Genomic DNA, 27,986 nt, shown 5'->3' on the forward strand with positions numbered 1-27,986 from the left:
AGGCTCAGGGAGGAGCCAGTGCGGGCGCGCCGGGGGCGGGGCGCAGGCAAGGAAAGAGCCGGTGACAGTGAATGGGGAGCCGAGCGCGCGCACTCCTGCGCGTACCCCTGGCCGGCTCGCTCCGAGATCCCCGGCCACGTAAGTGACGATTAATACCGCGGGGTCGGGGATGCGGGCGTGCAGAGCGCCGGGCTGGGCCTCGGGCACCGTCGGCCACCCGCTGTGATTTTTAAACACAGCCCTCGCCTACTGCCGGGTGGCAAAGAAGAAAGAAAAAAAAAAAAAAAACAGAAAGAAAGAAAGAAAGAAAGAAAGAAAGAAAGAAAGAAAGAAAGGAAAAAGAAGGAAAAGAAAAGACATCAAGCCATCAATTTTCTCCAAAGAGAGACACACACATCAAAAAAAAAAAAAAAAAAAAAAAAAAAAAAAAAAAAAAAAGAATAAAAAAAGCGAACTCCACCGCCGGGCAGTGTGGGTTCGGGGTACAAAGGGGAAGACGGAGTGTTTGCAAATTATTCCAGACGAGACCCCGATTCTCCAGCGGACGGAGCCGCGCGAGTCGGGGCAGCATCCTCTCTTTGCTCCCCAGGACCCCGAGCTCGGGCCGGGACGATCGGGAGCCTCAGTTCCCGGCTCTGCGCTCCTGGAGGACGCGGCCGCTGCGCGCTCGCCTGCGCTTTGTGGTCGTCCCCACTGCACCCGGCGCGCCGCTCCGCGCCCGGCCAGCTACAATCTTTTGTTGGCAGCTCTGACTGCTCCAAGTTAAATGCTCTTTCGCTATTTTTCTTTTTGTGTGTGTTTGTTTCATGTTTTTTTTTTTTTTTTTTCTTCTTCTTTCTTTTCTTTCCTTTTTTTTTTTTTTTTTTTTTTTTTGGAGCGCTCTTGCGATCTTGGAAAAGCCTCAGACGCCATCTACAGTTGAATAGTAGGTAACTGCCCTCTCCAGCGGCAGCCACCCCCTCCCTTCCACGCCCCCCACCCTTTCCACCCAAAAAAGGGGGTGCAGCGCGGATTCTGGCTGCCTTGCGTCGCGAGAGCCGGTAGACCCGCGCTTAATTTCTTTCCTTTTCCTTTTTTTTCTTTTTTGTTTGGTTTCTAACGCATGCAGACTGAGCCACTGCCGTGTGCGCCTGGAAAATTGCACAAAACTACTAAGGATTCTCTGCGCACCGGAAAGCCGCTCAAAGATCGCTTTGGGGAATTGGGCCCGGCAGCTCCGCATTTTATTTCCCATCTAAATCCACGTTGGAAAAAAGAGGGAGAGAGAAACGAAGAGCGTGGCGATTCTGCACATTTTGGATAACAAAAGGACCCGAGTAGGCTGCGCACCGAGCACTCCTGGGAGCCGGGGCGCGCAGCAGACGGGGTGCCAGCGGCGCCCACCGGGGGCTTCAGACTCTCTCCCCGCGTCGTCCCTCGCCTGCGCCCTTCCCTCGCTTCTGCTAACACCGCATCCAGGAGGCTCCTGCAGCCTGCAGCGCTCGCCCGCGACTCCTCTCTCCAGCCGGGTGTGTGTGTGTGTGTGCGCGCGCGCGTGTGTGTGTGTTGGTCGTGTGCGATCCCCACACCCATGAACATACACAGGTCCACCCCCATCACAATAGCGAGATATGGGCGATCGCGAAACAAAACCCAGGATTTCGAAGAGTTGTCGTCTATAAGGTCCGCCGAACCCAGCCCGAGTTTCAGCCCGAACCTTGGCTCTCCGAGCCCGCCTGAGACTCCGAACTTGTCGCATTGCGTGTCTTCCATCGGGAAGTACTTATTGTTGGAACCTCTGGAGGGGGACCACGTTTTCCGTGCGGTGCATTTACACAGTGGAGAGGAGCTGGTGTGCAAGGTGAGGACCCCACACCCACCCCGGGGGGAGGCACGGCGGGAGGGGCTGCTTTTTTTTTTTTTTAAATCCGGAGAAAGATCCTCCTTGCTTTGCAAAGGGGCCGGGGGTCGGTCGCAGGAGCCCCGGCGCCTGGGGCGGGTCTGGATCACCCTGGCAGAGTGGTGTATTTCTTTTTCTGCGTCTGTGTGGGGAGAGTTGCGAAGTTTTTTGAGCGTCTCAGACAATGGGGCGGGCTGCAGCGGGGGCGGCTTTGGGGACAGCCCGGCGCGTGAGGACGAGGACACGCGTGCTCTGCAGAGCTGAGCAACTCGAGGGCACGCGGTCTGGTCCCGCCACCCACGGGAATCTTCTCGGCGTGTTAAGAGTCCTCCCTCCCCACGCAGACCAAGGGAATCCCTGGTTGCTCTGAAGACCCCGAGGACTGGGTTTCTTCTGTAGCCTTTGTTAGCAGCATGCAGGTGTTGAACGTTTTTCACACAGTGCCCTCTAAGAAACACCCACGGAGGTGTCTCCAATGGGGGAGCCAGGGTGGCTGGTCAGGAGAGACTTCCTTCCCTTCCCCTTTCTTCCTTCTTTTCTTAGGCTCTCTCTCTCTTATTTTCTTTTTTCTCTTTTCTTCCTGGTGGCTCCCTGCAGAGGAGGGTTGGCTGGCCATCCTAGCCCCCTTAGGAGACTGGAATCTTTTGGGTCTTCTTCCCTCAGGCTTCGCTTGTCTGCTGCCTCCCTTCATCCCGGCTCCTCCCCCTCGCTCACACCTCCTCCATGGGATAGAGGCCAGCATTTTCGGGGGACCCCTGGATTTACATGCTAATGCCGAGGTGAACATTTGGGTTTCCTGGTTGTGACCCTCAAAAGGGACTGGCGTGCGTCTCTGTCTTTGTGTGGCTCTGGGGGTATTAGACAAGGGGGTCAGGAGGAGAATAGTTTTTTTTAAAAAAAATGACTTTAAACAGGAAAACATTTACTACCTGGGATTGGATGTAGACCAAGAATGCATAAGCTTTTAATTTTAGATTTGCTCAGTGTTGTAGCCTTTTGGGTGGGTGTCCGAGGGTCCATGCTAACCTTGAAATGAATGGCTGTCCCGTTTTTCCATTAATCACAGAATGCTTTGTGGAATAGCCTTATCTTTCATTCTGGACTGGAGTGTCTCATTGCAAAAAAAAAAAATGAAGTTGGTGAAGATTTTGCATCTGTTGTGTGATTGTACCTTGTAGACCTTAGGGAAAAAGTCAAGAGACTCCCAACACCGCTCCTTGCTGTTGGTTGAGAGCATTTGGTAGTTGGCATCTTTTCCATGTTAGTGAGCATCAGAGCCACTGTGCCCAGGGAGGAAAATTCAGTAGGCGACTCAGAACTGGAAGGGATTCTCAGGAGTCCTGTGAGGTTGCACAGTGGGGTAGTCATCCTTTGAAATGAATGAATTCCACAGTATATAACAAATGCACATTCACCCAACCCTGAGTGTCTCCTCTCCTCTTTGACTCAACCTGCATGTATAGCATTTTAGCGATTTTCAAAAGCCAGAGGTGCTGTTAAGTGGGGGCTGCGGGGGGCGTCCAAGTCTGCAGGAGCACCTTGCTGTTATTTCTTTGTTTAGCAAATCAGAGTTGATTCAGGCCTGTGCTCTTTCTTTCTGCCTTCAGACCCTTCTAGGCATATTTCACTGCAGGCCAGCCTTCCCGTGGCATTTGCAGGCTCGATCTCTGGCCTAAAGCTGCACTTCATCTGCCGGTTTAGTTACTGCCAAGATTGAATCAGCCCCTCACTGATTATAGTGTGGCTGCCAGTGAATTTAAGTGCAGTATCATTGTTCTGCTTGACAGAGGTCACCCCTGTGAGACGCAGCAGCTTCTGTTTCTCCTGCCTCTTTACTGAAGGTGCTGGGGGTGACTTCTGCAGTCATGGCTGTGGGTATCCTAGGAAGCCCCAAGTGCTTTTAATAAAGCAGCTTCTGTGGATTACCATGAGAAACAGCAAGCTCCTAGCTGTCCTGCAGGTCTAAGTGAAATCTTCACATTGAATCAAGTTCCTTTTTGATGTCTCAGGGTGTAGGGCTCAGGTTTCCTAGCTCTGTGCTGACCCCAGAGGAAAAACAAAAGTCTGCAGAAACAGATCCAATGTAAAGATGCTGTTTACTCTGTTGGATGCTCATGGAGGGGGAGAAGAGCTTCCCCCAGGACATGTAAACAAAGCAGTCGGGTTTATGTTGTCCCCATGCCTATGGGGTGAAAGATCACCTGGGAGCTTTCAGGTTGCCTTGGCCTGCCCATGTCCTTTTCACAGAAACGCAGGGAGCTCCCTTCCCACTGACATCATCACTCTCCTGGCAGAAACTTTCTTTTGCAAAACGTTGTTAATGGTGGCCTGCTCTGCTGGCCTTATCTGAACTGTCACATTATATAACTGAGGCTGCAAAGGAAACATTTGAAGTGAGCTGGCAGCCAGGCTTCTGGCTGGATTTTTGCACTTGAAAGTGATGCTTTAAATACCAACCCAAGCCCATAAATGCCGGTTACAGTTACTAATAAAAAGTTTGGCTCCTTCCCATTTGGGAAAACATAAGTTCTTCTTTTATTTTTTTAAATTTTTCATTGTTCTGGCCACCATCTTGGAATTTGTTCTCTTCTACATAGGGGTCTGAGTGCGTTTTGAGGCTGCTATGCTGTGTTTGCCCTTTTTAAAAATTTTGTATTCATTCAGTTTTTCAGCGAGAGGGCTAGATACTAGGCTAACACTGCCAAGGCAAAAAAAAAAAAAAAAAAAGAGGAATTTTTTTTTAAAAGGAATACATCTGGAAACAGGAAGTATTTTATAAATACTCTAACTCTGGATCCAGGCGACAAGAATCCAAAGCCTGGCTCTGGCTCTTGCAGAGAGATTGTGCTTCTCTATAATGCCATGGCGCGTACTGACTTTACCACAACCCAGCGCTTGTTCCTCTGTTCCATCACCCAGGCTTCCCAGGCCGGGTGTGTAAGTTTATGAGGGTGTCCGAGATTCCTAACTGAGGGAGCATCTGAGGCCGCCACTCCGAGTCACCCTCTGCTAGGATCAGGGTGTGATTTGCGGTCTCTGGAGAGGCTGACGGGTTCATTCTTAAATTCCAGGGTGTAGTGGCAGCAGGCGGGCTGCTTCCGGAGATGCCTCATGATTACGGAGATGCCTCATGATTACGGTTCATTCACAGCCTCACTGTTAAGTTTGCATCCTGGGACCGAGTTAGCACCTTGAGGTGCTTATTGTTTCTGTTTGACTGACAGATTTTTTTTGTTTTTTGTAATGCATTCGTTGTTTCTTAAATGGCAGCCAGTGTCCCTGTGGTCCCTGTGTGAGCTTCAGAAGCCCTGTGGTCCCCAAGGGTTCCCTGGTGGTGCAGGCACTGGGCAGTGGGTGGTGCCGGCAGGGGCCCCAATACCTGTAATTCATCAGGTTCTTGGGAGAGGTGCAGCAGGGAAAGGTCATGAGTGTCTTTGTGTGTCCCTTGATAAAGAAGGGCAGTCCCACGACCCTGCACTTTCACCCATCCCACCCTGCTTAGAGGAAGACCAGTCAGGATAAGAGCATCTGGGCTGGTGGGTTTTAATCTAGCACTTGCTCCCTCTGTGTTGCAAAATAATGAACCGGAACAACAACAAAAAATGATTTGAGAATGCAGTGGTGCCTGGTGTGGATGGTGCTACAGGGAGGCTGAGGCAGGAGGATTGCAAATTTAAGTCCAACTTGGGCTGTGTAGCCAAGCCTTATCTGTGTAGACCTGAGGGTGTAGGGCAGTGTTAGAGCCCCCCCTGGATTTGATCTCTGGTACCTCGAGAACATGCTCAGTGTCTGCAAACTGATAAGCAGAAGTAGACAAAGCAGCCTGTTCTAGGGGGTTTGTGGTGCACACTGGTGCCGTTCAGGGGTGCTCCCTGCCCCTGCCCCTGTGCTGACCACTCTGGTAAACCCTCACCCACATTCCCCAAGCCAGGAAAACCACATTCCGTGTCCAGGCACCAGTACCAGGATTTCTGACGGAGTCCAAGTCCTAAAAGGAATGAAAGCTTTCCTTTGTAATCTCGGGGAATCTCTGCAGTGTGCGTTTCTGTTTGGTCTGCTTCAAAGGTCTCCGCGGTTCTTCGTTTTCTTAAGCAACAGTGAGGTGGCATTTTGCAGGCTAATTCTGATTCATAAAAAAGTCATTGCATAACTGGTTCATTGAGTCATATGGCTGCATAGGGAAGAAGCCAGCCGCTTCCTCATTGACAAAGGTCCTGCCTGATACCCAGCTCTGCCACTAGCGGCAGGAGTTTCCCGTCTGCTTCCTGAGCCTCAGTTTCCATGTCTGTGAAACATGGACTGAATTTAGTAAATGACACCAGGCGTGATTGTGCATGCCTGTCTTCCCAGCACTTGGGAAGTTGAGGCGGGAGGGTGATTACAATTCACTTTCAGCTTGAGATACATAGTGAGTACAAGTTCAGCCTCAACCAGACAGTGAGATGCTGTTTCTGAAAAAAACAAAACAAAAAAAAAACCAAAACAACAACAACAACAACAAAAAAAAAAAACCCAAAACAAACAAACAAACAAACAAAAAAACCAAGCAAACAACCAACTTAGGAAACTATTAGGCAAAGTCTAGATGTTTATTTACAGAATTAACTGCTAATGTGGAGTGCTTATTAATGTGTATTTTTGTTCTGTCTTTTTTGTTGGCTTTTGAAGTTAGAAGTGTTTTCTAGATTGCTGGGGTACATTGCTTTCTGCTTTTGCCTTCTGTAAACAAAGGTGAATGGCCTAGCATAAGAGACTATAAGCCAGATGCTGAGGGTGCTACCAGTCATTCCGGCATTCTGGGAGGCTGAGGCAGGAGAATCCCATGTTGGAGCCCAAGATGGGCAACTTAGCGAGACCATGTGTCAATTTTCTTTCTTTCTTTTTTTTTTTTTTTTTTTTTTTTAATAAAGGAGAAGGAGACTAGGGATGTATCTCAGTGTGGAGGACCTGGGTTCAATCCCCAGTATTCCAAAAAAGAAAAATAATTTCACCGTTTATATACTGTATTTATTTTCATTTTCTCCCAGACTCCTCCCAACGCTGTAGGTGAAGTGTCATTTGTCTGTTTTACACCGGAGCCCTTGGAGGCCCAGGGAAGTGACTGCTTCAGTGCAGAGCAACTCATATCAGACGGCGAGGGGTGGCCCGGTCCAAGCTTAGTTAGCACTGCAGGTGGCGGATCTGCTTCCGCTTGCGTGAGTGGCACTGTTGACCCCAGTCTTGGTGATCCGTCCTAGGTGTTTGAGATCAGCTGCTACCAGGAGTCCCTGGCCCCATGCTTCTGCCTGTCCGCGCACAGCAACATCAACCAGATCACCGAGATCCTCCTGGGAGAGACCAAAGCCTACGTGTTCTTTGAGCGGAGCTATGGGGACATGCACTCTTTCGTGCGCACCTGCAAGAAGCTGAGGGAGGAGGAGGCCGCCAGGCTGTTCTACCAGATCGCCTCGGCAGTGGCGCACTGCCACGATGGCGGGCTGGTGCTGCGTGACCTCAAGCTGAGGAAGTTCATCTTCAAGGACGAAGAGAGGTGAGGCTCAGTCTTGTCCTGTGGCTGTGCTGCCCATGGCGGCTTGCAGCCAACTGAGAGGCATCGCCCAATTCCCAGAGCCTGAGGGACCTGAGGGAGTGTGTGTGTGGTTTGGTGGCTGCAAAGCCATGTGGCATTTTTCATGTCACCCTCAGCAGGATTTTGAAAGTTCTGCACCATCAGGAAACTTAGTGCGTAGAATCAGCTGCTTAGGATTCACTCCCTCCTTCGGTAGCTAGGTCCTGAACACCATGTATTTGTGAATATAAAAGAAGGGTCACAGCAGGGCATGGTGGTGCAGGCCTGTCATCCCAGCACTTGGGAGGCTGAGGCAGGAGGATCGCCGCAAGTTTGAGGCTAGCCTGGGTTACATAGTGAGTCCTTGTTCCAAACAAACAAACCAACAAATGAAAAACTGTCCCAGACTCCACTTAGAAGAGGATATGGATCCTGCTTGCCCTGGGTATGTGCCTGGAGGGCTGTCATCCTAACTAGGTCTCGAAGGGTTTAGAGGATGTAGGGGAGACCTCTATGGATCCGAGGCCTGGAGGAAGAGCTTGCTGCAGCAAGGTGGTGGAGACCCACCCCACAGGTGGCCTCGGCATCCCTAAACCTCACAGGGTGTGGGTTCCAGGTACCACCATGTTGTCTTGTGAAGAATGTGCTTTTTCAGGAAGAGGTGGGGACGAGTTTGTACGGGGGGCTCCGAGGCTCTGTGTACCCTCAGGATGGGTCAAGAGGCTGCTCGTGGCTTATGTAGCCGATGTCCTGGCTTCTTGTAGGGCCCTGACCCCTCTCATCCCTGCCCAGGAAGCAGCCCCCAAAGTAAGGCTTCAGCTTCCCACGGCTCGGGGGCCTGGCTTGGAGCATCTGTGGACAGACAGATAGACGGATGGATAGACGGGGTGGATGGGCCATGCTTTGCATTTGTTCACTTGGGCAGTGCCATCTGTGGGTTTGCACCTTTGTGCTATCCAACTAGGTTGCTGTCTAGCCTAGTGACCCAGGCTGTCTTTAAGTTATTGTTTATAGAGCTCCAGAGTCATCCGAGAGGAGGAGTCACCCAGTGGGGCGTGGTCTTCCTCCTCCTCCTCCTCTTCCTCTCTTTTTCCTCCTTCCTCCTCCCCCTGCTCCTCCCTCTCCAGGGTTTGAACTGCTTGGAAAGTTAAAGTTTGGCAAACATTTAGGATTGGCAGAGGAGGCTGCCTGTCACTTGATCCCACTGGAGTCATTCTGTGGGCTTTCATAAGCCACACGCATGCACAAAATGCAGAGGCCTCCTGGGCTTCGGATCCTGAAGAGGTCACTTGTTTCCCTGTATTTTATGCACTGGGGGATAGCTGTTTGCTCATCCCCTGGGCTTTGACTGAGAGCATCACGTGGGGCAGCCCTGGCCGTTTTTGTTCTGCAGTTCAGCTGCCTCAACCCTCACAACCTAAAGATCCGAGTCCTGGGTATGGTTTTTCCTTAAACAACCTGTGTGACCTGGGCCTGTGCCCAGCCCCTTTCATCTGCCTGTCATCCTAGGTCTGAATTCATGTTACAGGACTGCAGGAGCAGTCTCATCTGGAAGACAGATGCAGAGATAGATGGATAGAGACAGAGGTGATAGAGATGATGTAGATAATGATGTATATGGAGAGAGTTAGATGATATAGGTGATACAGACTTACATAACACACATATGGATTCAGATGCAGATACACATAAGGATAGATATAGAGCCCCAGCAGAATATGAAAAAGGGCTTTCCTGTGTCCCAGCTTTCTGGGAGATTTTCATGGCTTCACCTACAAAAAATAACAGCCACTGTGTGCTGACTTCTTCCCAAATTAAGTTGGGCTGACTGAACTCTCTCTGGAAGTTGCCGTGCGCGATGTGACCCCGTCCTGCTTACAGCTGGGGCTCTCGGAATCGCAGAGAGATGAAGTCAGAGTCACAGCCAAGAAAGGGCTGGAGTCAGGTGGGCTTCTCCACCGGGTCGCCCCAAGAAACTCGTTTGCCTGAAGGAGGGGGTAGCACCCCGAGTCCACTCTGCTCTCTTGCGGGCACCTCTGTGTTTAGGGGAGGGTCACCCTCCCTATCTGCATGTCCCAGGGCCCAGGGGAACACAGGAGCTGGTGGATCCGCTCACTGCTGTGCACCTGGCGTTGGATCTCAGTGTGGAAGGGCAGAAGCCTCCCCAGAGGGGACTGCAGGGCGGGCAGTGTCCGATGTGGGCGTGGAACCGGAGCAGAAATTTTTTAATCCTGAAGAGCGTTTATAGGTGGAAAAGAAAATGACAGGGGCTTTCTGGGAGCCCTGCATCCCCCATTATGCAGCTAAGAGCATGTAGGGTCCTCCAGACACCCATCACAGCCCTGGGGACCTTTGGAGGAGACCTTGGGCAGTATCACTAGCCAGGCCAGAAGGGACCAGTGTCTCTGTCCCTGTGGCTCTGACCAAGGTCACTTCCAGGACCTGCTGAACTTATAGGTATTTTTTTTTCTGTAACTTATAGGTATTTTTTTTCCCATACAACTGTCAAGTGGCTATGAAGGTAAATAGTGCCTCGAAGCTGTTTTTTCTTCTTGTTGGTTTCTTTCCTTATTGTTGTCTTAATTCTGAATGCGAAACTTCTGTGTTTCTCACTTAACATTATTTTGCCCTCTGTGCTTTCTGCCATATCAAATCTTACTCTGTTTCTTCTGTCTGTCTGTCTGTCTGTCTTTGTACTAGGGATTGAACCCAGGGCCTTTTCACTGACCAAGTTATGTCCTCAGCCCTCTTTTGTATTTTTATTTTTGAGACAGGGTCTCACTAAGATGCATGAGCTGAGCTGCATCTTTTGATCCTCCTGCCTCAGCCTCCTAGAGTGCTGGGATGACAGGCAGGTGTACTAGGCCTGTGGTTACTGAGAAGGAAAATGTGCAGCCAGGGGTCAGGTTCTCAGATCTCATGGGACATGGTCCACAGAGCCAGCAACCTTCTCTCCTAACATTGAAAATGTGGGGTAAATAACAATCCGAATCGGAGAAGCTGGAGTGTGTGTTTGTGACCCTCTCCCTTACTTGGGGTCTTCCTGTCAGGACCTCTGATGTGAACTGAACCCCTTCCTCCCTTATCCAGAGGTTGCTCCCCCAAAGGAGCCTTTTGAGTCTTTTGTCCGTGAGGTGGCCCTGGAGTGCAGAGGGTCTCCAGCTCCACCCAGTGTGCAGGCCAGGCCAGCGCCCTCCAGGCTCACTCCACACCCTGCCACATCCAGGCTCACATCTGGCTCCACACATGTCTCCCTCTACCTCTGTGTTGAGTGGGCAGTGGGCTTTGATCTGGTCCTGGACTCTATTTCTGGTCTGTGGCCTACTCTGGACAGTCACCATCTCTGAGCTGGTGACAGGAGCATCCTGGAAGGCAGGTTTGGTGTAAACCAGGCTGCTCATGAGCTTGCATGAGCTTGGTGGGCACACTGGGCGCTGGTTGAGGGACACCGGTTGCCAGGCACCGTTTCCAAGGCTCCTGGGTTGTGAGCAATGAGGCTGCTCTTCCCGACAGCCTTTTCCGCTCTGCAGGGGCTCAGCACGGGGCCACATCCTCCTCCATTATGGTTTTTTTTTTCTACCAGGGATTGAACCAAGGGCCTTTGCTTTGAGTTAACTTCCCCAGCCATTTTTACTTTTTTAAAAAAATTTTTGAGACAGGGTCTTGCTAATTTACCAGGCTGGGTTCCAGTTTAATGATCCTCCTACTTCCACCTCCCAGAGTGCTGAGATGACCGGTAGGCACTGTCATACCAGCTCTCCAGTCTTTTGTTTAACGGCATTTACAGCCACTGGTAAGACAGAGATACTCAGGCCCAGTGAGGGGCCACTGTGTGCCTTACAGGGAAGATGGTTGCAAGCCTCTTGTCCAGCCTCATGTCCAGCCCGGTCCAGCCGCTGTTTCCCGGGCCCTGTGCTGCCTTCTCCTCCGCGTCCCAGGGTGCCTCTGCACACCCCCATGGTGTTCGCACCACTGAGAGTGAAATATCTCAGGCCTCAGCGTGGAACAGGATTTTGAGGAATTTGATTCCTTGTCTCCAGTGAGTTGCCCTGGACTAAACCTGGGGTGAAGCTGGGGGCGGTGGCAACGCCTGTCATTCCAGCACTTTGGGAGGCTAAGGCAGGAGGATTGTGAGTTGGAGCCCAGCCTGGGCTCCTTAGTGGCTTAGCAACATCCTGCTAAGAAAGAACGAACGAAAGAAAGAAAGAAAGAAAGAAAGAAAGAAAGAAAGAAAGAGGGGGGGGGGAGGGGAGGAGAGGGGAGGGGAGAAGGGAGGGGAGAAGAGAAGAGAAGAGAAGAGAAGAGAAGAGGACATAGCTTAGTGCAGCCTTAATCCCCAGTAGTGTAAACATAAAGTCACACCTCTGTGCAAGAAGCCACAGGGCTGTGAGGTGGGCCCTGATCATGATAGAAGCTGAAAATTTGTCCACATTCCCAAAAGGAGAACTGGGTACCTGCCAGCCTTCCACTTCTTGTGATGTTGTCAGGGTGCTTGGCTCGATTGTCCGGTCACTAGGAACCTTGTGTTTCAGGCTGGGTCCCCAGAAAAGCCTGTGCTGAGAGGAGGGCTTTGGCCTTCTCTCTCTCCCAGAGAGTCTGAGCCCCCATCAGGGGTTCAGTCCTGGACTTTGCTTATTCAGAAACTAAACCTCGCCATGTCCCTAACCTCTGAGCCCTTGCCGCTGTACCTGCGGACTGAAAGGAGCAAGTGCAGGTGCATGCTGGGCTCAGCATGGAACCCACCAGCTGCAGGCAATGGCTTCTTAATTCCTCGTGCTCCACACCTGGTATTGCTTATGTCACTTGGGCTGTAACCCCTGCTTGCCTGGCACTGCGCAAGGCCTTTTCCCACCACCTGTGCTCCTGGGTCCTCTCAGGTCTGATCAGTGCTGGTATATCCTTACCCAAGATGCCCCAGGTGAACGGAGGGGAGCCTCTTGCTTGACAAGCATCTTCTTTGGCTCAGAGCTCTTATTTATTAAAGTGGCAGCTGGCTGTGCAGCTCCAGGCCTGCTCATGCAGAAGGGACTCTGGGACCCTCTGCAGGAAGATCTGGTGGCCCTGGGGCACTTGGTGTCGTAAGTCTTGCCTATTCACCCCTGACCACCTGTAGAGACCAGGGCTGTCTGTCTGGATTCTTCTTCAGATCTACAAGATGCTCCTGCCTCTGTTGATGTTTCAGTATCTGACACAGTGTGAGATATGAGCAAAGCATATGGTGGATGTTTAAAATAAAAAACAAAACAAAATTGTATTACAGCAAAAGATACATTGCCATGAATCTACCTCAAATCCTTTTGCTTCCAGTGCACTCATCCCACCACCCTTGCCACTTTCTACAGCAGCTCTGGAGTCCTCTTTCCTGACGGTCTTTGCCAGGTGTGATCAGAAATATGGTGCCACCCAATGTAAAGATAGGCTCATAAAAACACGACACTGTGTCCTTCTCCTACTGTGAGATTGCTAGCTCTACTCCAAAGTCACCATAACCATGAATGAAAGTGTCTTGAATCCATTCAGGACACCGAGGCAGCCCGAACAGCACAGCTGAAGACCCTCAGAGAAGCAGACTCCAGAGCTGCTGCGGGAAGTAGGAAGGACGATGGGATGAGTGTGTGTAAAGCAAGATGAAGCTTTTGAGGGGAATTCACGGAGATGTGTCTTCTACTCTGATCATTTTCTTAAAAATTTATTCATTCACTGTATACTTTGATCCGACCATATGTAAGGGTGAGTACTATAGCTACAGAGAGCAGACTAGCTTTTCTTTCTTTCATTAGTAGCTGTGTACATTTTTAAAAAAGCTGTAGGTGCCTGTGTGTTAGGAAAATGCCTTCATCTTTCTGGATTTCAAGGAGATAGAGCTCCTGGAAACTTCTTGATGGGTATAGACCGACTGCATGAACTGGAGACCCTGCTGGGCTCTGTGGAAGGAAGGCTGCCTTCCTTGACACAGGGGAGGGTGGGTGTCTCCCACGGCACCCCTTTGCCTCAGCAACAGTTCTCACACCATCTGGTGACATCACAGCCCTGTGTGCTGTCTGGGCTGTCCTGTCCCTGCCCCTCCTGGCTGGGAGGACCTGGGGGACAGAGCCTTTACCCCGTTTCCAGCTCCTGGAGCTCAATGGGGGTTGCTGTTTATTGAATGAATGAGAATCTGCTATTTGCGGTAGGAGCAGCTCATATTGCCTGCTAATGGCAGAATGGGAGAGGCGGGGTTAAATAGGGATGGCTGGACTGTAGGTGATGGGCTGGAGCACAAGCCCAGAAAACTTAGGAAAATCCCTGTAGAGACACCTTTGCACAGAGCTGTTTTCAGAGTTACCCAGCTAGAGAGCAAGGAGCCTGTGGCTCTCATTCTGATGTAATGATGTGTGCCTGAGTGACGTTTATCCCAGACGTTGTCTGCAGTGACTAAGGCAGGTTGTAATTTTATCTAGGAAGAGTTGTGCTAGTCACAGATAGCCAAGGGTGAGCTACTCCAGGACCGTGTGATTAGAAGTAGACTAAACAGGAGTTGTGTTTTGGAAGGATTTCTGGCTAGGCTGTTTACTGTTTTAACCAGTTAGCTGCTGGGCTAGTCTGGGGTCCGGAGAAGCCAAGCAAAGATTACTTCCTTGGTGGCGCATGTGTGTTGTAATCCCTAGCACTCAAGGCTGCTGAGGCAGGAGGATCTTACATTTGAGTGTAGCCTGGGCAATTTAAAACTTAGTGAGATCCTGATTTACAAAGATTACAAATAGGCCTGAGGATATAACTTAGCACAAAGGTCCAGGGTTCAATCTCTAATACAAATAAAAAATAAATATGTAATGATCCTCGATTTGGCTCTCTTCTCTTAGTATGCTTTTTTGCAAATCAGTTCAAGATAGCAGAAGTCCAGTGCCCACCGCTGGGCCTTTTGCATGGCAAGAAAGCACTGCTGTTATTACTGGTTTCAGTCAACAGCTCATAACCCAGCAACCTGGGGATGCATTCACTCGTTCTGTCAGTACCTTGCTTAGTGAGCTCCTGATAAGTGCCAGGCTCTGTTCTAGATGTCGGAGTGACTGCAGTGACAAATGACACAGAGACTCTGCTTCTCTGGGAACTCACACAGCGTTAGTGAACTAATATTGAACCAAACATCATGGCAGTACACACCTGCAATCCTAGCACTCTGGGAGGCTGAGACAGGAGGATCGCAAGTCCAAAGTTAACGTGGATAAATGAGGAATGCAGCAAGATGGAGGTTTAAAATTAAAAATTTATAAAGGCTGGGAATGTAGCTCAGTGCAAAGGCCCTGGGTTTGAGTTCCTAGTACCACAAAAGAAAGAAAGACAGAAAGAGATCTGAAGTTACTATGTTCCAGAGGCAACTCTCAGCACAGCTTAACTGAATTAATTAAATACTAACTGCCTACTGTGTTTACATTAACCCATTTAAGCCCAATGAGTAAGGTCCTTTTCTTGGAGGAGCAAATGGAGACCAGGAGTCTGCCGGTGGTGTTGTGTGCCCCAGAAGCTGGCCACAGAGCCTGCCCAAAGCCCCACTGAGAGCAGCCAGAGAGAAACTGAGCAGCGGATGACACTGTCTCTTGTGGGCACCTGGAGGAGAGGCCAGTGGGAGTCTACCTAAAGCCCTGTACTTATTTTTTTTTTTCCTGGAGTGCTTTTCTGAGTACCATTCCACACTGTTCCTCCTGGGGGCAGCCAATTGGTCAACCCCATGGTGGTCCTCATGCGTCCTGAGGCTCAATTCTGTGGGATGTGTCTGGTCCTTCCCAGAATTTGAGATGGGATCGATTTACGTTTTTGTCCTGCTTCCTGCACAGCGTTAGCATTTGAGTGAGAATTGATGGAATGGTTGTGTGAGTAGCTTCTTGTGCCTTAGGGGCATAAGTATTGTCAGAAAAATCCCCTGGCCAGACTTGTGGTAGAAGCCAGCGGGTTGAATCTCATTCTAAATGTCCTCTCCCTGGTACCAGTAGGAGTTTACTCTAAGGGATAGGGCAGAGTCCAGCTGTTTGAAATATCTGAGGGCTATGGATGTGGTGGTTCTTAGGTGGAGTCATGCCTTGGTGCCATGGACTCCTGGTAGGACCTGGGGGTGTGTGGCCTGAAATAGGAAGTCACGCCATCTTGAAAACAATTACAGCAGTCTCCTTAGAGTGATGGATGATGGTGCAGGAATCTACTCACTAATCTTTGCTGGTGGAGGAGATGGTGGGATATTTATTCCACACTTCCAGCAGTGGAAGAGCAGAAGTAGGTCATGTCAAGGGTGACAGGCTTCTTCTTGCATGGGCTGGGCTGAGTTTTAGTGGGGAACGGGAGCAAACAGGAGAGGGGTACTTCTGGATGTCATGTTGGGGAGGCAGAGTGGAGGCTGGGCCTTGAGTCCAGGTGCTTGACCTTGAGCTTGACCTGAAACCCAAGACAAGTTACAGGGCTGGAGTTTCTTAGATGACCAAGGACAGGGTCAGACAGGCAGTTCTGGAAAAGTATGCAAAGGACAGACCAGTGATGGTAAGATTAGAGGAAATTTGTCTCCATTTCAAGATGATGTGGCTGAAATTATGGCCTTGGCAGTGGAGTTCCAGATCGTCCCTTTTGTCCTTGAGATGGACAAAGCCCTTGCCCAGAATTTCAGCTATGCGCCTGGTCTAGCTTAGCTGGTGCCCCGTCCCGGCCACCTTTGTGGGGGACCTAGTCTCCAGGCTCCCTGCCAAGGGTGCCTCCCTGTCTGGCCCAGGGACTGCAAGGACACCTGTGACACAGCCCCCTGAGCTTCCCCCGCCCACCACCAGGGCCTGGCAAGGAAATTTTTGGACCCAGGCCAGGCCTCAGCAGGCAACAACAGTGCAGAGCTGCAGATTGAGGGGATCCTGGAGGAGTGGGGTGCTTGGGGCCTGGTAAAGGAAGCCTTGATGAAGAATTTCAACCAAGGCATCATGTTCTTCTATTTGGCTAGCCAGTTTGTTTCTGTGGTGACCGGAGCTCAGGAGCCTGGCCTCCTGGAGCCTGTATTGACCTAGAGGCACCCAGGCTGGGGATACTGCGGATGGACCTGGGTCTTCACCTTCCTGAGCTGCAGGAGTTTCTATAGCATCGTGCTGTGTGTGTGTGGGGTGGGGGGGAGTACTGGGGATCCAACCCAGGGCTAACCACTGAGCTACCTCCCTTGTCCTTTTTATTTTCTTTTATTCTGAGGCAGGGTCTTGCTCATTAAGGTACCCAGGCTAGGTTCAAACTCAGGATCCTGGTGCATCGGCCTGCCTGAGGGCTGGGCTTATCAGTGAGCACCAACAGGGCCCTGCAAGAACCTGTGCCTCCCACACTGCCCAACATGAAGTGATAGCAGGCTTGGCCCACTGTAAATGGCTAGCCCTTTTCGTGACTGTGGCTGTTTGTTCTGTTTTTAGGGTCTGTTGCTAGTGAGCTTCATAGCCTCAGGGGCTCCTGAGCCTGGGCTGGGAGTAGGTGAGCCATCAGGGCTGGAAGAGCCAAGGGGCCCTTCCACAGAACCCAGGAGGAGCCGCACCCCCCTCCTCCGGCATCCTCCCTGGCACTGGCACTGGTGACACAGGCCTGCCATGAGGCTGGGCCTTCACTGAGCACAAGGCTGCCCATGGGGAAGCCTTGTTCATTCAGCAGGTAGAGAGCACTGGATCCTGTGCCCTCCCTGTGCAGCGACAGATCAGAAAAGGTGCCGAGATGTGACGCCTGTGGCCAAGAGCATCCAGTGCTTGGCTCTGCCTGCATGGTGATGCGATTACGGGGAGCACAGTGCTGCCTTTCACAGTGTCTGGGGCACAGCCATCTCTCCGCAGAGCAGCATCATGAGGAAGAGAGGGACTGAGCTGGCCTGGAGCTGGGGAGGAACATTTCCCACAGGACTTGCAGGTGCAGGGGCCTGGGGTGGATGGTGTCACAGTGCTCCTGTTCTCTTCCCCACACCGAGCTTGCATTTCGTGCTGGGGGCTCTGTGTTCTCTGCTGCACTTTGGAGGTGAGGGTAGGGGCCCTTACTTTAATGATAGGATCAAAACGTGCAGTGGATGTTTAAATTAAAATTTATTACAGGAAAAGACACATTGCAATGACCCCCTCTCTAAATCCTCCCCACCCCTTCTAAAACGCTTGTCCCATCATCTCTGCTGCTTTCTGCAGCAGCTCTAGAGTCCTCTTTCCTGAGTGTCTCTACCAGGTGTGATCACAAATACAGTGACTGCTGCTGCTGAGCACCACCCAACAGAAAGGCAGCTCAGAAAAACAGGCTACTCTGCCCTCACCCACCTTAGCCACTAGATCTGATTCCAGCTCTTCCCTAAAGTCAAAATGACCAGGAAAGGGAAACGTTTTGAATCCATTCAGGTCATCAAAGCAGTGCCACTGAAGAGCTTCAGGAGAGAAGACTCCAGAGCTGCTGCAGAAACCGGCAAGGACTATGGGATGAGTGTATGTGAAGTGAAGGGAGGATTTTGAGGGATATTCATAGTGATTTGTTTTCTACTGTAATGTAATTAAGTATTCACTGTATTATTTTTGTGTTACACCTCAGAGCTGCCCTGGTTCTGTAGGTCCACAGGCTGGGCCTCGTCGGGGGCTAGCATCTTACATTATTTCATTAAGTCCTAACAAAGACCAAGGGGCCATTGTCACTTTCCTTGTCACATTTGCATCCTGGCATCTAGTCCTGGAGCTGTCATAGAGCCAGGGCCCTCCATGGATGTCTGCAGAATGCCTGAGTGATGTGAGTGGGGCATCTGAATTACTAGGTCCACAGATGCTTCTTTTGCGTTTTATAGCAGGTGACCTTTTTGCCTAGGAAATCTGTCATCCCCAGACTGTCTAGGGGACTTTGAAGTGGCACTGGCATTCATCCATTGCTGCTCGCATCTCTGCACACAGCGGGCATGTCCTGAGTGTTGTGATGAAGAGGCCAGGCCTAGGGCCCTGGCCGCTGCCCTGGGAGTCTCAGCTGAGAAATTGTAGTTGGAAACCAAGCCACCGCCGAACTTCCTCTGCTGCCCCAGGCTACCCATCCTGGATGGTCAGCATGTAGAGCCTGCTCCAGACCCTGGCCTGCAGAGATACAAAAAGTCCCAGGGGTTCTGAGGAGGAGCAAACCTGCAGCAATGCCTGAGAGGTGGCATTTGTTGCAGGCTGCTTCTCCACCTCCCTATGCTGCCTGGGATGCAGACTCCTCTAAGGAAAAGGCTGGCTTCTGCAGTGCATGTGGCTGTGCTCTGGGGGACCCCGGGCCGGCAAATGGGAGCACCATCCCAAAGTGTCTCATCTGCCTTAGGAGCCGCTCAGGCTCTGCAGGTGTCAGGCTCATCTTCGTTCTCACAGGGAGTCCTGCCCCTGCCTTGGAGGCCTGCATGTGGGTAGCTGGCATGCATAAGGGTCACTCATGGCACCTGACACTTGTTACTCAGCAGTCTTTTTAATTGGGATGCTGGAAATTGAACCCAGAGTCTTTGCACTGAACTGCATTCCTAGCCCTTTTTTTCCTGTTTGGAGATGAGATCTCTCTGAGTTGCTCATTTGCCCAGGTTGGGCTCAAACTTATGATTCTCCTCTCTTGACTTTCTAGAGTCCAGGGAGGGCAGGCATCCTGGCTGGCACACAGTAACTTGTAAAGCTAAAACTTGGATGCAGGTATGACCTTGTACTTGCTTGGCTGTCTGCACTGGCAGTGTCTCATGGCTGCTCCATGCTGGCTCTTGCTGAAGTGGGTGGACAGGCCCAGGCCCTCCCCATGGCAGCCCAGGCCTCTGCAGGGGAATGGCCTGGTGGCTTCATTTTCAGATGCATTAAATCTCTGCATAGCTTCTGAGTTTTGAACCTGAGGAGTAAACAAAGGGAGGCAAACCCCACTGGGGGCTGTTACTAGACAGGTCAGTGCCTGGAACGCTAGCTAAGCCCCTTGTCTGAGATAAGCTGAAGGCTTCTGGGAGAGGGGTTGGGGTGATTGGAATGTGGTGTCACTCCTGCTGGCCTCGGGAGGGCAGAATGAGTCAGAACCCACACTTCTGTCCTGCAGGGGGGTGGCCAGGGATAAGGGTGCGGATTTGATGTCACATGAAAAGCCCAAGGCTGAAGGTCCAGCTGCTGACAGATGCGGCTGGGAGCAGTTCTGGTGGGGTCCCAGGTCTGCCTCATACCCTTGCCCCACAGGTCCCTGGGAAATGTAGTTTGCAAATCCCATCCCCTACACACTTTCCTCATGACTTCCACTGTGATCTTGGCCAGGCAGCCAGGACAGAGGCCATTGATCCTATCCGGGTCAGCCAACTGGGGTTCAAGGTTGAGTGCATGACTCTGGTGAGCTCCCACCTGGTGGCCCCAGTTTCTGGAGAAGAGGAGGAAAGGACCACCCCAAATAACCACTGAGATTACATTCAGAGCTGGTGTCGCACAGCCTGGCTGTGTGTGAGGATGCAACAGGGTGTGGGGTGTGGTGTGCAGTGTCTCTGGGGCAGAAGCTGGTTGTGGGCAGCTGTAGGGTCCCCTGGAAGCCAGTGGCAGGGCCTCCATGTGGAGAACCTGAGGCTCCCCAGGGTTGGGCGGATGACTTGTGCCCCAACTGGAGCTCTGTCCCAAGACTCTACTGGCCCAGCCCATTGTCACAGGTCACTTCCATTCTTCCCATCACTGTTCCTTGCTCCCACACCTGCTTGGCTGCCAGGGAAGGGGTGATGGAGGTAGGTGCTGCACCTCACTCTTGGGCCTGGACAAAGTGGGGTATAGGAGGCTGTTGGCAGAGTCGCTTTGTCCTTGGTCCTTCACCCCTCCTATGTCTCCATCCATCAGGAGCAGCTAGCCAGTCTGCCCAGTTAGGACAGCCCACCATCATAGACCGGAAGGAGCTAGAGGAGGGAAGATTTGTGTTTAATCAGCTCAGTTCCAGATAAGCGCAGCTAGATCCTTCTATTTTTATAGAGCATTAGCTGCAGGGACAGGGAAAATGACCATTGATAAACAATGGCATCAGAAAGGAGAACATGTGCCGTGCATTACAGAATTTCAGGCTGCTAAATGATTGTCTGGGTCTCATGGTTGCAAGAAGGTGTAAATACAACAGTAACTTTGATGTCATGTGTATTCTACTACATTAAGAAATTTTAAGTAAAAAAGATCAAGGTAATATGCATGCCAATTTCCCAGGATGAATATGTTTATTATGTGCTGCAGACTTACACCAACACAGAGGAGGACAGTGGAAGCCAAGCATGGTAGTATCTGCATGTAATCCTGATAGTCTGCACGGCTGAGACAGGGCAATCACATGTTTAAGCCTGATCTGAGTGTCTTAATGAAAACTCTGTCTCACAATTTAAAAAATAATAAAGAGCTGCAGATATAGTGTGAAGGCCTTGGCTGGGTTCAGTTCTTAGTACCTGAAAAAAAAAATAGTTTTAAGTTAAAAAACCTGCCTTCTCCGATGTTCCTGTTTAAGGCTGAGAAACAGGTTGAGTAACTTAGCCACAGAGGTGCAGCCAGGGAGAGATGGAGCCAGGACTGAAATTGCTTTCAGAGCTCCTAGCCCAGGGTCGTTGTTCAGGACCAAAGCTGTTTCTCTTCCTGGTGGAAATGAGGATCAGGAAACAGTGTTGGATCTTGGAATCCAGCCAGACTTGCTTTTCCCAAACCTTTGCTTGAGAGCGCTCAGCAGCTGTGCTGCGGGTGCCATGAATTTAACTCCCTCCACTGGGATCACCCAGAATCCAGAGCCTGTGCGTGGAGTGAGAAGGAGAAACAGCAGCAGATGAGCTTGGACTGAGGTCCAGCCCAGCCTCTGGGCGGCCCTGGGCCTGTCCCCAAGCACCTTTGAGCTCTGCTGCACTTCCGGGAAGGCAGGATGAGGGACAGATGACATCACAGGTGCCCTTTAATCCTGAGACCTGCCCTGTCCCTGGTCACCTTCCTTCCAACCCTTCCTGGGCCTGATGGGATTAACCGAGCTCTTGTGGCCCTGGAGGAGGAGGGCTTGGGGCTCAGGCTCTGAAGGTAGTAGGGTGTAGTTCTCCCCTCCAGCAACAGTAGGAGAGAGTAAATGCAGATCACAGGAGGCAGCCAGGCTGCAGAGGGAAGGTGGGGCAGAGGACATGGTCCTCTGTTATTTCCAAGTTCAAGTGTAGCCTTGAGTAAGTTGCTCTGCATCCTGCCCTCGACTTCTCCCATGGTAAATTTTAACTGTGAAACCAACATACTTCCTGTTTAGTTTTGCAGTACCAAGGGTTGAGCCCAGCACCAGCCACTCAGTGACATCCCCAGCTGTTGGTTAATTTAATGTTTGAGACAGGATCTTGCTAAGTTGTCCAGGCTCAAACTCACAATCTTCCTGCCTCAATTCCAGCAGTGCTGGGATTATTGGCATCTGCCACCACACCTAACTTTACATCACACCCAGTGATGATCTCAGACAGGACCGATGAGCTGTAGGTGTTGAGATCTTGGAGGTTAATGTGAGTTTTGTTACCTGTTTGCTCCAGTGCATCCCGGAAAACCCATCTTCAGATCAGCAACCCTAGTCATCTTTTTTTTTTTTAATTTAAAGAGAAAAACAACAACAACAACAATAACAACAAAGCAGTAAAAGGGTACAAGTAATACAGAACTTCAAGAAAAAAAAATATACAGTAAGAAATCACTAGTTAATGGATTACATATTGTCATCTTAGAAACAGTTGTCCAAATTACAAAATTAAAGCATACAGAGTGGACATCCATACAGTGAGACTGCAGACAGTTCTGTTCAGTGATCCAACAAAAACTCAGTAATATGGTTTTCTATCTTACACACTTAAATATACATGCAGTTGTATCCTTTAGATCACTTTCTTTTCCTCTCTTTTTTACAATAACAGTTACACTTTTTGGGTTTTATTACTCCCACAGTTCTTAAAACTTTTTTTTTTTTTTGAAGAGAAAGAAAGAAAAAAAAAATTAAAACAACCAAATGTGACAAAGCAAAACAGAGACAGTTAGAACAGAAGGATGGACATAGTACATGATGCAAAAACAGAATACCAAGTGATCAACAATGGTTACCATTATGCCTCTTATTTCCTTAAAAAGAGTTGCCTATATCATCAGGTATAATAGAATTGAACAAAACAGTACAGAACAAGACCAATAAAACCTACATTGGAGACCTTACAGGACTTCAAAAGAAGATAATAGTCAAACCATAATGGGCATCATAGTAAATCTTATTGCCTTCAAAGTGGTTGCCTATACCCTCAGACTTGATGCTATCAAACAAAACAGAATATAGTAAAATCAGTCAGAACAAGATGGGGAGAGCAATACTGGGGTTCAAATCAGGTTAATAGGAAAACAAAAAAGTTACTATAATGTACCCTGCTGTTTTTTAATTTAGTTTTCCCTTAATTAAGAAAAATAAGAAAAAATAAATTAATTTTTTTAAAAGGAAAAAAAGGGAGATTGAGATAAAAGAGGACATAGCAACAACAACCCAGGTCAGAACCGAACAATTTAAGCATCGTTTCACCACCAGATAACCTGACATAATAGTAGTCACCATAGTGTCTCTTTCCTTGAAATATTTGAGTATAACTTCATATACTATAGCATCAAACATATCAAGGCAGTGTGAAGCCATTCAAGAATATGAAAGCATTGCAGGGTATTTAGAACTAGCTAACAGAAAACGAATAACAGTGTCTATATTCTCTCTTTGCCTATAAAAAATTTTGTTTGTACTATCACATATAGTAAAATATAATAAGATACAACACATTAAAACCAATGGAAACAGACGAACAACAGCTTGATGGAACTTCAAAACAAGATGATATTAAATCAGCACTAGTTATTATGATGTCTTGTTTTCTTCAAAATAGCTTTCCTTACTATCACAGACAATAAAATCGAACAACCCAGATTAAAACCATTCCAATTAATGAGTGAAAACATTATATGGCTTCAAACCAATATGATTGGGAATCATGATTACCACATACTTTTATGTATTCTTATCATTTCTTACACTAGGGAAACTATTTGGTATTTATACATGTGAGTTTGATTTATTTCACTTATGAGTATGGTCTCAAGCTGCATCCATTTATTTATAGATGTATCCCAATGTGATCATTCTTTATAGCTGAGTAATACTCCATTGTATAAAAATACCACAACTTTTTTATCCATTCCTCAGTTGATGGATACTTAGGTTGTTTCCAAGATCTGGCTATTACAAATTGTGCTGCTGTAAACATGGTTGCACATATATCACTGTGGTATGATGCTCTCAGTTCTTCTGGGAATATGCCTAGTAGTGGAATAGCTGGGTCAAATGGGGCTTCCAATCCCAGCTTTCTGAAAAATCTCTAGACTGACCTCCACAATGGTTGCCCCAGTTTACACTCCCATCAACAGTGTAGCAGAGTTCCTTTTTCCCCACAGCCTCTCCAGCATTTGTTGTTGGTGGTTTTCTTGATCCTGGCCATTCTTTCTGGAGTGAGATGGAACCTCAGTGCTATTTTAATTTGCATTTCTCTAATGACTAATGATGATGAACATTTTTTCATATATTTATTTGCCATTTGTATTTCTTCATCTGAGAAGTGTGTATTCATCTCAGATGCCCATTTTTGGATTGGGTCTTTGAATCTTGGGGGTCTGATTTTTTTTTTAAATTCCTTTTTAAATTCCAATCCTGTCTAATTCTTTGGACAGAAGTCCTCTGTCTGAGGGGCAGTTCACTAAGATTTTTTCCCAGTTTGTGGCTTTTCTTTTCACTATGCTTGAGATTTCTTTTGACATGCAGAAACTTTTTAATAAGAGGTGGTCCCAGTTATTGATTCTGGGAAGTATTTCCCGTGCGGTTTGAGTCCTGTTCATGAATTCTCTACCTACTCCTATGTCTCCAAGGTTTCTACCCAATTTGTCTTCCAATAGATTTAGTGTTTCTGTTTTAATATTTAGATCTTTGATCCATTTAGATTTTATTTGAGTACATGGTGACAGGCATGGGTCTAGTTTTAGTTTTTGCCATATGGAGAGCCAGTTTTTCCAACACCATTATATTAAAGAGACTGTCGTTCTTCCAGTGAACCTATTTGGCCCCTTTATCAAAGATAAGGTGGTTGAGTGTGTTTGTAGTTGTGGTTGTATCTTCTAATCTATTCCATTGATCTTAGGCTCTGTTTTGATTCCAATACCATGTTGATTTTACTACTGTTGCTTTGTAGTATAAGTTCAAGTCAGGGATTGTGATGCCTCCTGCCTTGCCTTTGCTGCTTAGAACTGTCTTTGCTATCCTACGACCCCCGTCATCCTTAAAGGACAGGAGGATGAGTGGGACCAGGGTGAATGGGCCATGCTGGGGAGAAGGGGTGACCCAGCTCAGGGTGAGTGCCTTAGCTGGTCAAGGACCTTGGACATTGCAGGAGGGGCAGGGTGCAGTGACAGCCAGAAAACTGCGAAAGCAGTGGGTGGCGCTGGGGTGCTGGCCTTGGAAAGTCTCGGAGAATGGGTGCCCAAGTCTGCTCAAACTCTGCTTCTTCTCAGTAGAGGCAACTAGTACAGCAAAAAGAGGGCCTCAAGCTCTGGTGTTCTCATCTGCAGAATGGAGTGCTCAGATACCTTGGAAGCACTTGGGTGCATGCTTCTGAATATGCAGCCTTGGGAAAAGTCTTTGCAGGCCATGCTGTCTTGGACGGAGCTTCTGTGGCCTTTCAACTGGTGGGATCTGAGTTCGGATCCTGTGGATTATTGTTATGCAAAGGTGACTCTTGAGGAAAATTGCATAACCTCTTCTACCTTTACCACCAAGAGAGGGCAACTAGGATGCAAACTATGCTTTGCTAAGTTAATAAAGAGATGAGTTCTCCAATATGCTGCAAGCTTCGTGGAAAGACCTTATCAGTCTTGTTTACTAATGTGTCTCAGCTCTATAAGACCGGAAGTACTCAGTAAGTACCATTCAGATTCCATGAATGAATGAGCGGGTGAATGAATGAATCTTCCACGTGTTGCAGCAGGAGCCAGGTGTACTAGAGTGATCCCTCTTGGTAGCTCGTGTCTTCTCTTCCTTGCAGGACCCGGGTCAAGCTGGAGAGCTTGGAAGATGCCTACATCCTCCGGGGAGACGATGATTCCCTGTCTGACAAGCACGGCTGCCCCGCCTACGTCAGCCCGGAGATCCTGAACACCAGCGGCAGCTACTCGGGCAAGGCTGCGGACGTATGGAGCCTGGGCGTGATGCTGTACACCATGTTAGTGGGCCGCTACCCTTTCCATGACATTGAGCCCAGTTCCCTCTTCAGCAAGATCCGGCGAGGCCAGTTCAACATTCCAGAGACCCTGTCACCCAAGGCCAAGTGCCTGATCCGGAGCATCCTGCGGCGGGAGCCCTCCGAGCGGCTGACCTCGCAGGAAATTCTGGACCATCCTTGGTTTGCTACAGATTTTAGCGTCTCGAATTCAGGGTATGGTGCTAAGGAAGTGTCGGACCAGCTGGTGCCGGACGTCAACATGGAGGAGAACTTGGACCCTTTCTTTAACTGAGCTCGGTCCCAGGCAGAGACTTAGCAGGTACCAGGAGCAAGAGAGGGCCCCAGAAAGGACACCTTTTCCGGAGGGACACACACGGCCTGGCTGGCCAGCCAGAGAGACACGCGTATTTGCGAGTTTTGCGGTTCAAAGCAGGCAGACCTTCAAAGAGCTGATTAAACACTTAGTGTGGGGGGTTGGGCAAGAGACATGGGGTCAGGGTTGGGGTCAGACGGATGGATGGGTTCCCCTAGAGCTTCTCTTCCTTGATGTACCCTGGGAGACCCCTCTTTGCCAGTTGGACCACTTCCACTTACCCCCACTTTTCCTTCCGTTCCAAACTAGTTTCCGATCTTGATAGAATCAAAACTCTCTGCCTCAAAACACACCTCTTGGCATTGCACTGTTAGCATTTGACTTCTTGTTATGATTCAGGGAAGGAACAATTGGCTGAGGATTTTTTTTTTTTTTAAACAAGCCAACCACCTATGTGATAATTAGTGGGATTTGCTTAAAAAATAATTCGGTGCACACAGACAGACCTGGAACCTGGGTGCTAAACTAAATAAAAGGAAAAATAACCACGACAAAAAACCCAGTCGGTGTCTCTTGATGGCTCTCTTCAGCTCATCTTCTGAATAAACTATTTAGTATCCTGGTTAGGAAATGACCATTGATGCATTGCTTTCTGAAGGGGGAAATCTGTTCTGTGTCAGGCTCTTCTGTGTCGTGTCAGCTGGCCGGTGGCAGGAAGCTATTAGAAGTCAAACTTCCAAAGCATTCCTCTTATCATGGTCCGAAGGGGAGAAAGAAGGGAGGAGGATGACAGGAAAAGAGTAATCCCACACCTTTTTGACTTGCTTTCCCCCTCCCCAAGAGCAGTGAGCATTTGCATGGTGGGTGTGCTTTAACGGCCAGCCCGAGAGTCCTGGAAGCTCCTGGAGTCTGACGTTTTTGCAGACATTCTGATTGCAGCTCCGTATTTTGTCTTTGTTGGATGGATAACTAGTGAAACAAAGCAGGTTGTCCCCCATGTATAAAATACAGGGCAGCTATTTAGTTTTCTTTACCAAGAATGATCCTTTTGGCTTCGAAGGCCCTCTGGTTTGGACAGAAAAAGTGGGAAGTATAATAAGCTGAAAGCTAGGATGATATAAATAAAAACAGCTCTCTATCCCAATACGCACCTTTGTATTCTCGAGAACTCTTCTATTTATTAAGGAAAATGTCACATTGTGATGTATTAAGCCAGTACTTCAATTACGGGTCGACTTGGGATGACATGTTACATGCTGTAGTTAACATTTATAATTTTTTTCTTGTTTGAGTATTTCTGTCCCTGAAATAACCTTTGATTTGGCTTTTCTAGATAGCTTTACTTGATTTCGAGTGGCAAAGATGTTTTTTTCTTTTTATTCCGCTTTTTTCTATTGCTGTATGATACAGAACTCTTTTGGCATAAATATTTGTGTTTCTAGTACCTCAGTTGTTTGGATTTTACTGCCTGTATATGTTTTGTGAAATGGTCCTGTTTTTTGGGTAGGCAACACGTGGACTCTAGTATGTAAATGTTACTTGAATCTGTGCTTTATCCTAGTACGTGGCATGTGTGTGTGTGACCTCTGATGCCCTGTGCCAGTGCAGCCAGAGCCCCTGTCCCCCGAGGGCAGCTTCCTGCTCATCATCAGGAGATGAGGTGGCCATGGAGACACCCTTGGTTCTATTTTGATAATGGAAGAGATAGAGGAGAGAGGTTTTTTACACTCTGAAGATGGTGCTGCACCAAGAAGGACCTTAATGCTTCCCTCTCCCCTATTTTTTAAGTCCCCGGTAGGAGGAAAGAGTGACAGCATGCATGGTGGGGATCTATGGCCTCTGGTGCTCTGTCCTGTACTTGGTTTAATGTTTTTGTCCTAATCTCTTCAAATCAATAAAATTGTGCGTATTTAACTAAACTCCTGAGGCCCAGGGTGTGATGATTTTCTGTCGCCTTATTGCCAAAGTCTCCAAACACCAATCAGGAACTTGTATCTTCCTCTAGGAATTC

At 49.0% G+C, this 27,986-nt stretch overlaps 1 protein-coding gene across 3 annotated transcripts; it reads left to right on the top strand.

The window, feature by feature from the left end:
- Positions 1 to 27,894, top strand: Trib2 (tribbles pseudokinase 2). 3 transcript variants are annotated; one of them, XM_013144448.3, is made up of 4 exons: positions 1 to 138; positions 1,109 to 1,840; positions 7,117 to 7,409; positions 25,486 to 27,894. In XM_013144448.3, the coding sequence occupies exons 2-4, from the start codon at positions 1,571 to 1,573 to the stop codon at positions 25,952 to 25,954; spliced, it is 1,032 nt and encodes a 343-aa protein (XP_012999902.1). In that variant the 5' UTR covers positions 1 to 138; positions 1,109 to 1,570; the 3' UTR covers positions 25,955 to 27,894. The 3 variants fall into 3 exon arrangements, with proteins under 3 accessions (XP_012999902.1, XP_023417677.1, XP_003462755.1); XM_023561909.2 differs by having other exon boundaries at positions 34 to 929; XM_003462707.5 differs by having other exon boundaries at positions 34 to 925.
- The last annotated feature ends 92 nt before the right edge of the window (positions 27,895 to 27,986 follow it).

Source organism: Cavia porcellus, unplaced genomic scaffold (assembly GCF_034190915.1).
Source record: "Cavia porcellus strain 051 isolate PalLab524CR breed Dunkin Hartley unplaced genomic scaffold, mCavPor4.1 scaffold_8, whole genome shotgun sequence".
NCBI lineage: Eukaryota > Metazoa > Chordata > Mammalia > Rodentia > Caviidae > Cavia > Cavia porcellus.

Coding starts and splice junctions, on each gene's coding strand:
- Trib2 (XM_013144448.3), top strand. CDS start 1,571: ATGAACATACACAGGTCCACCCCCATCACAATAGCGAGATATGGGCGA. Junction 1,841..7,116: donor GAGAGGAGCTGGTGTGCAAG/GTGAGGACCCCA, acceptor GATCCGTCCTAG/GTGTTTGAGATCAGCTGCTA. Junction 7,410..25,485: donor ATCTTCAAGGACGAAGAGAG/GTGAGGCTCAGT, acceptor TCTTCCTTGCAG/GACCCGGGTCAAGCTGGAGA.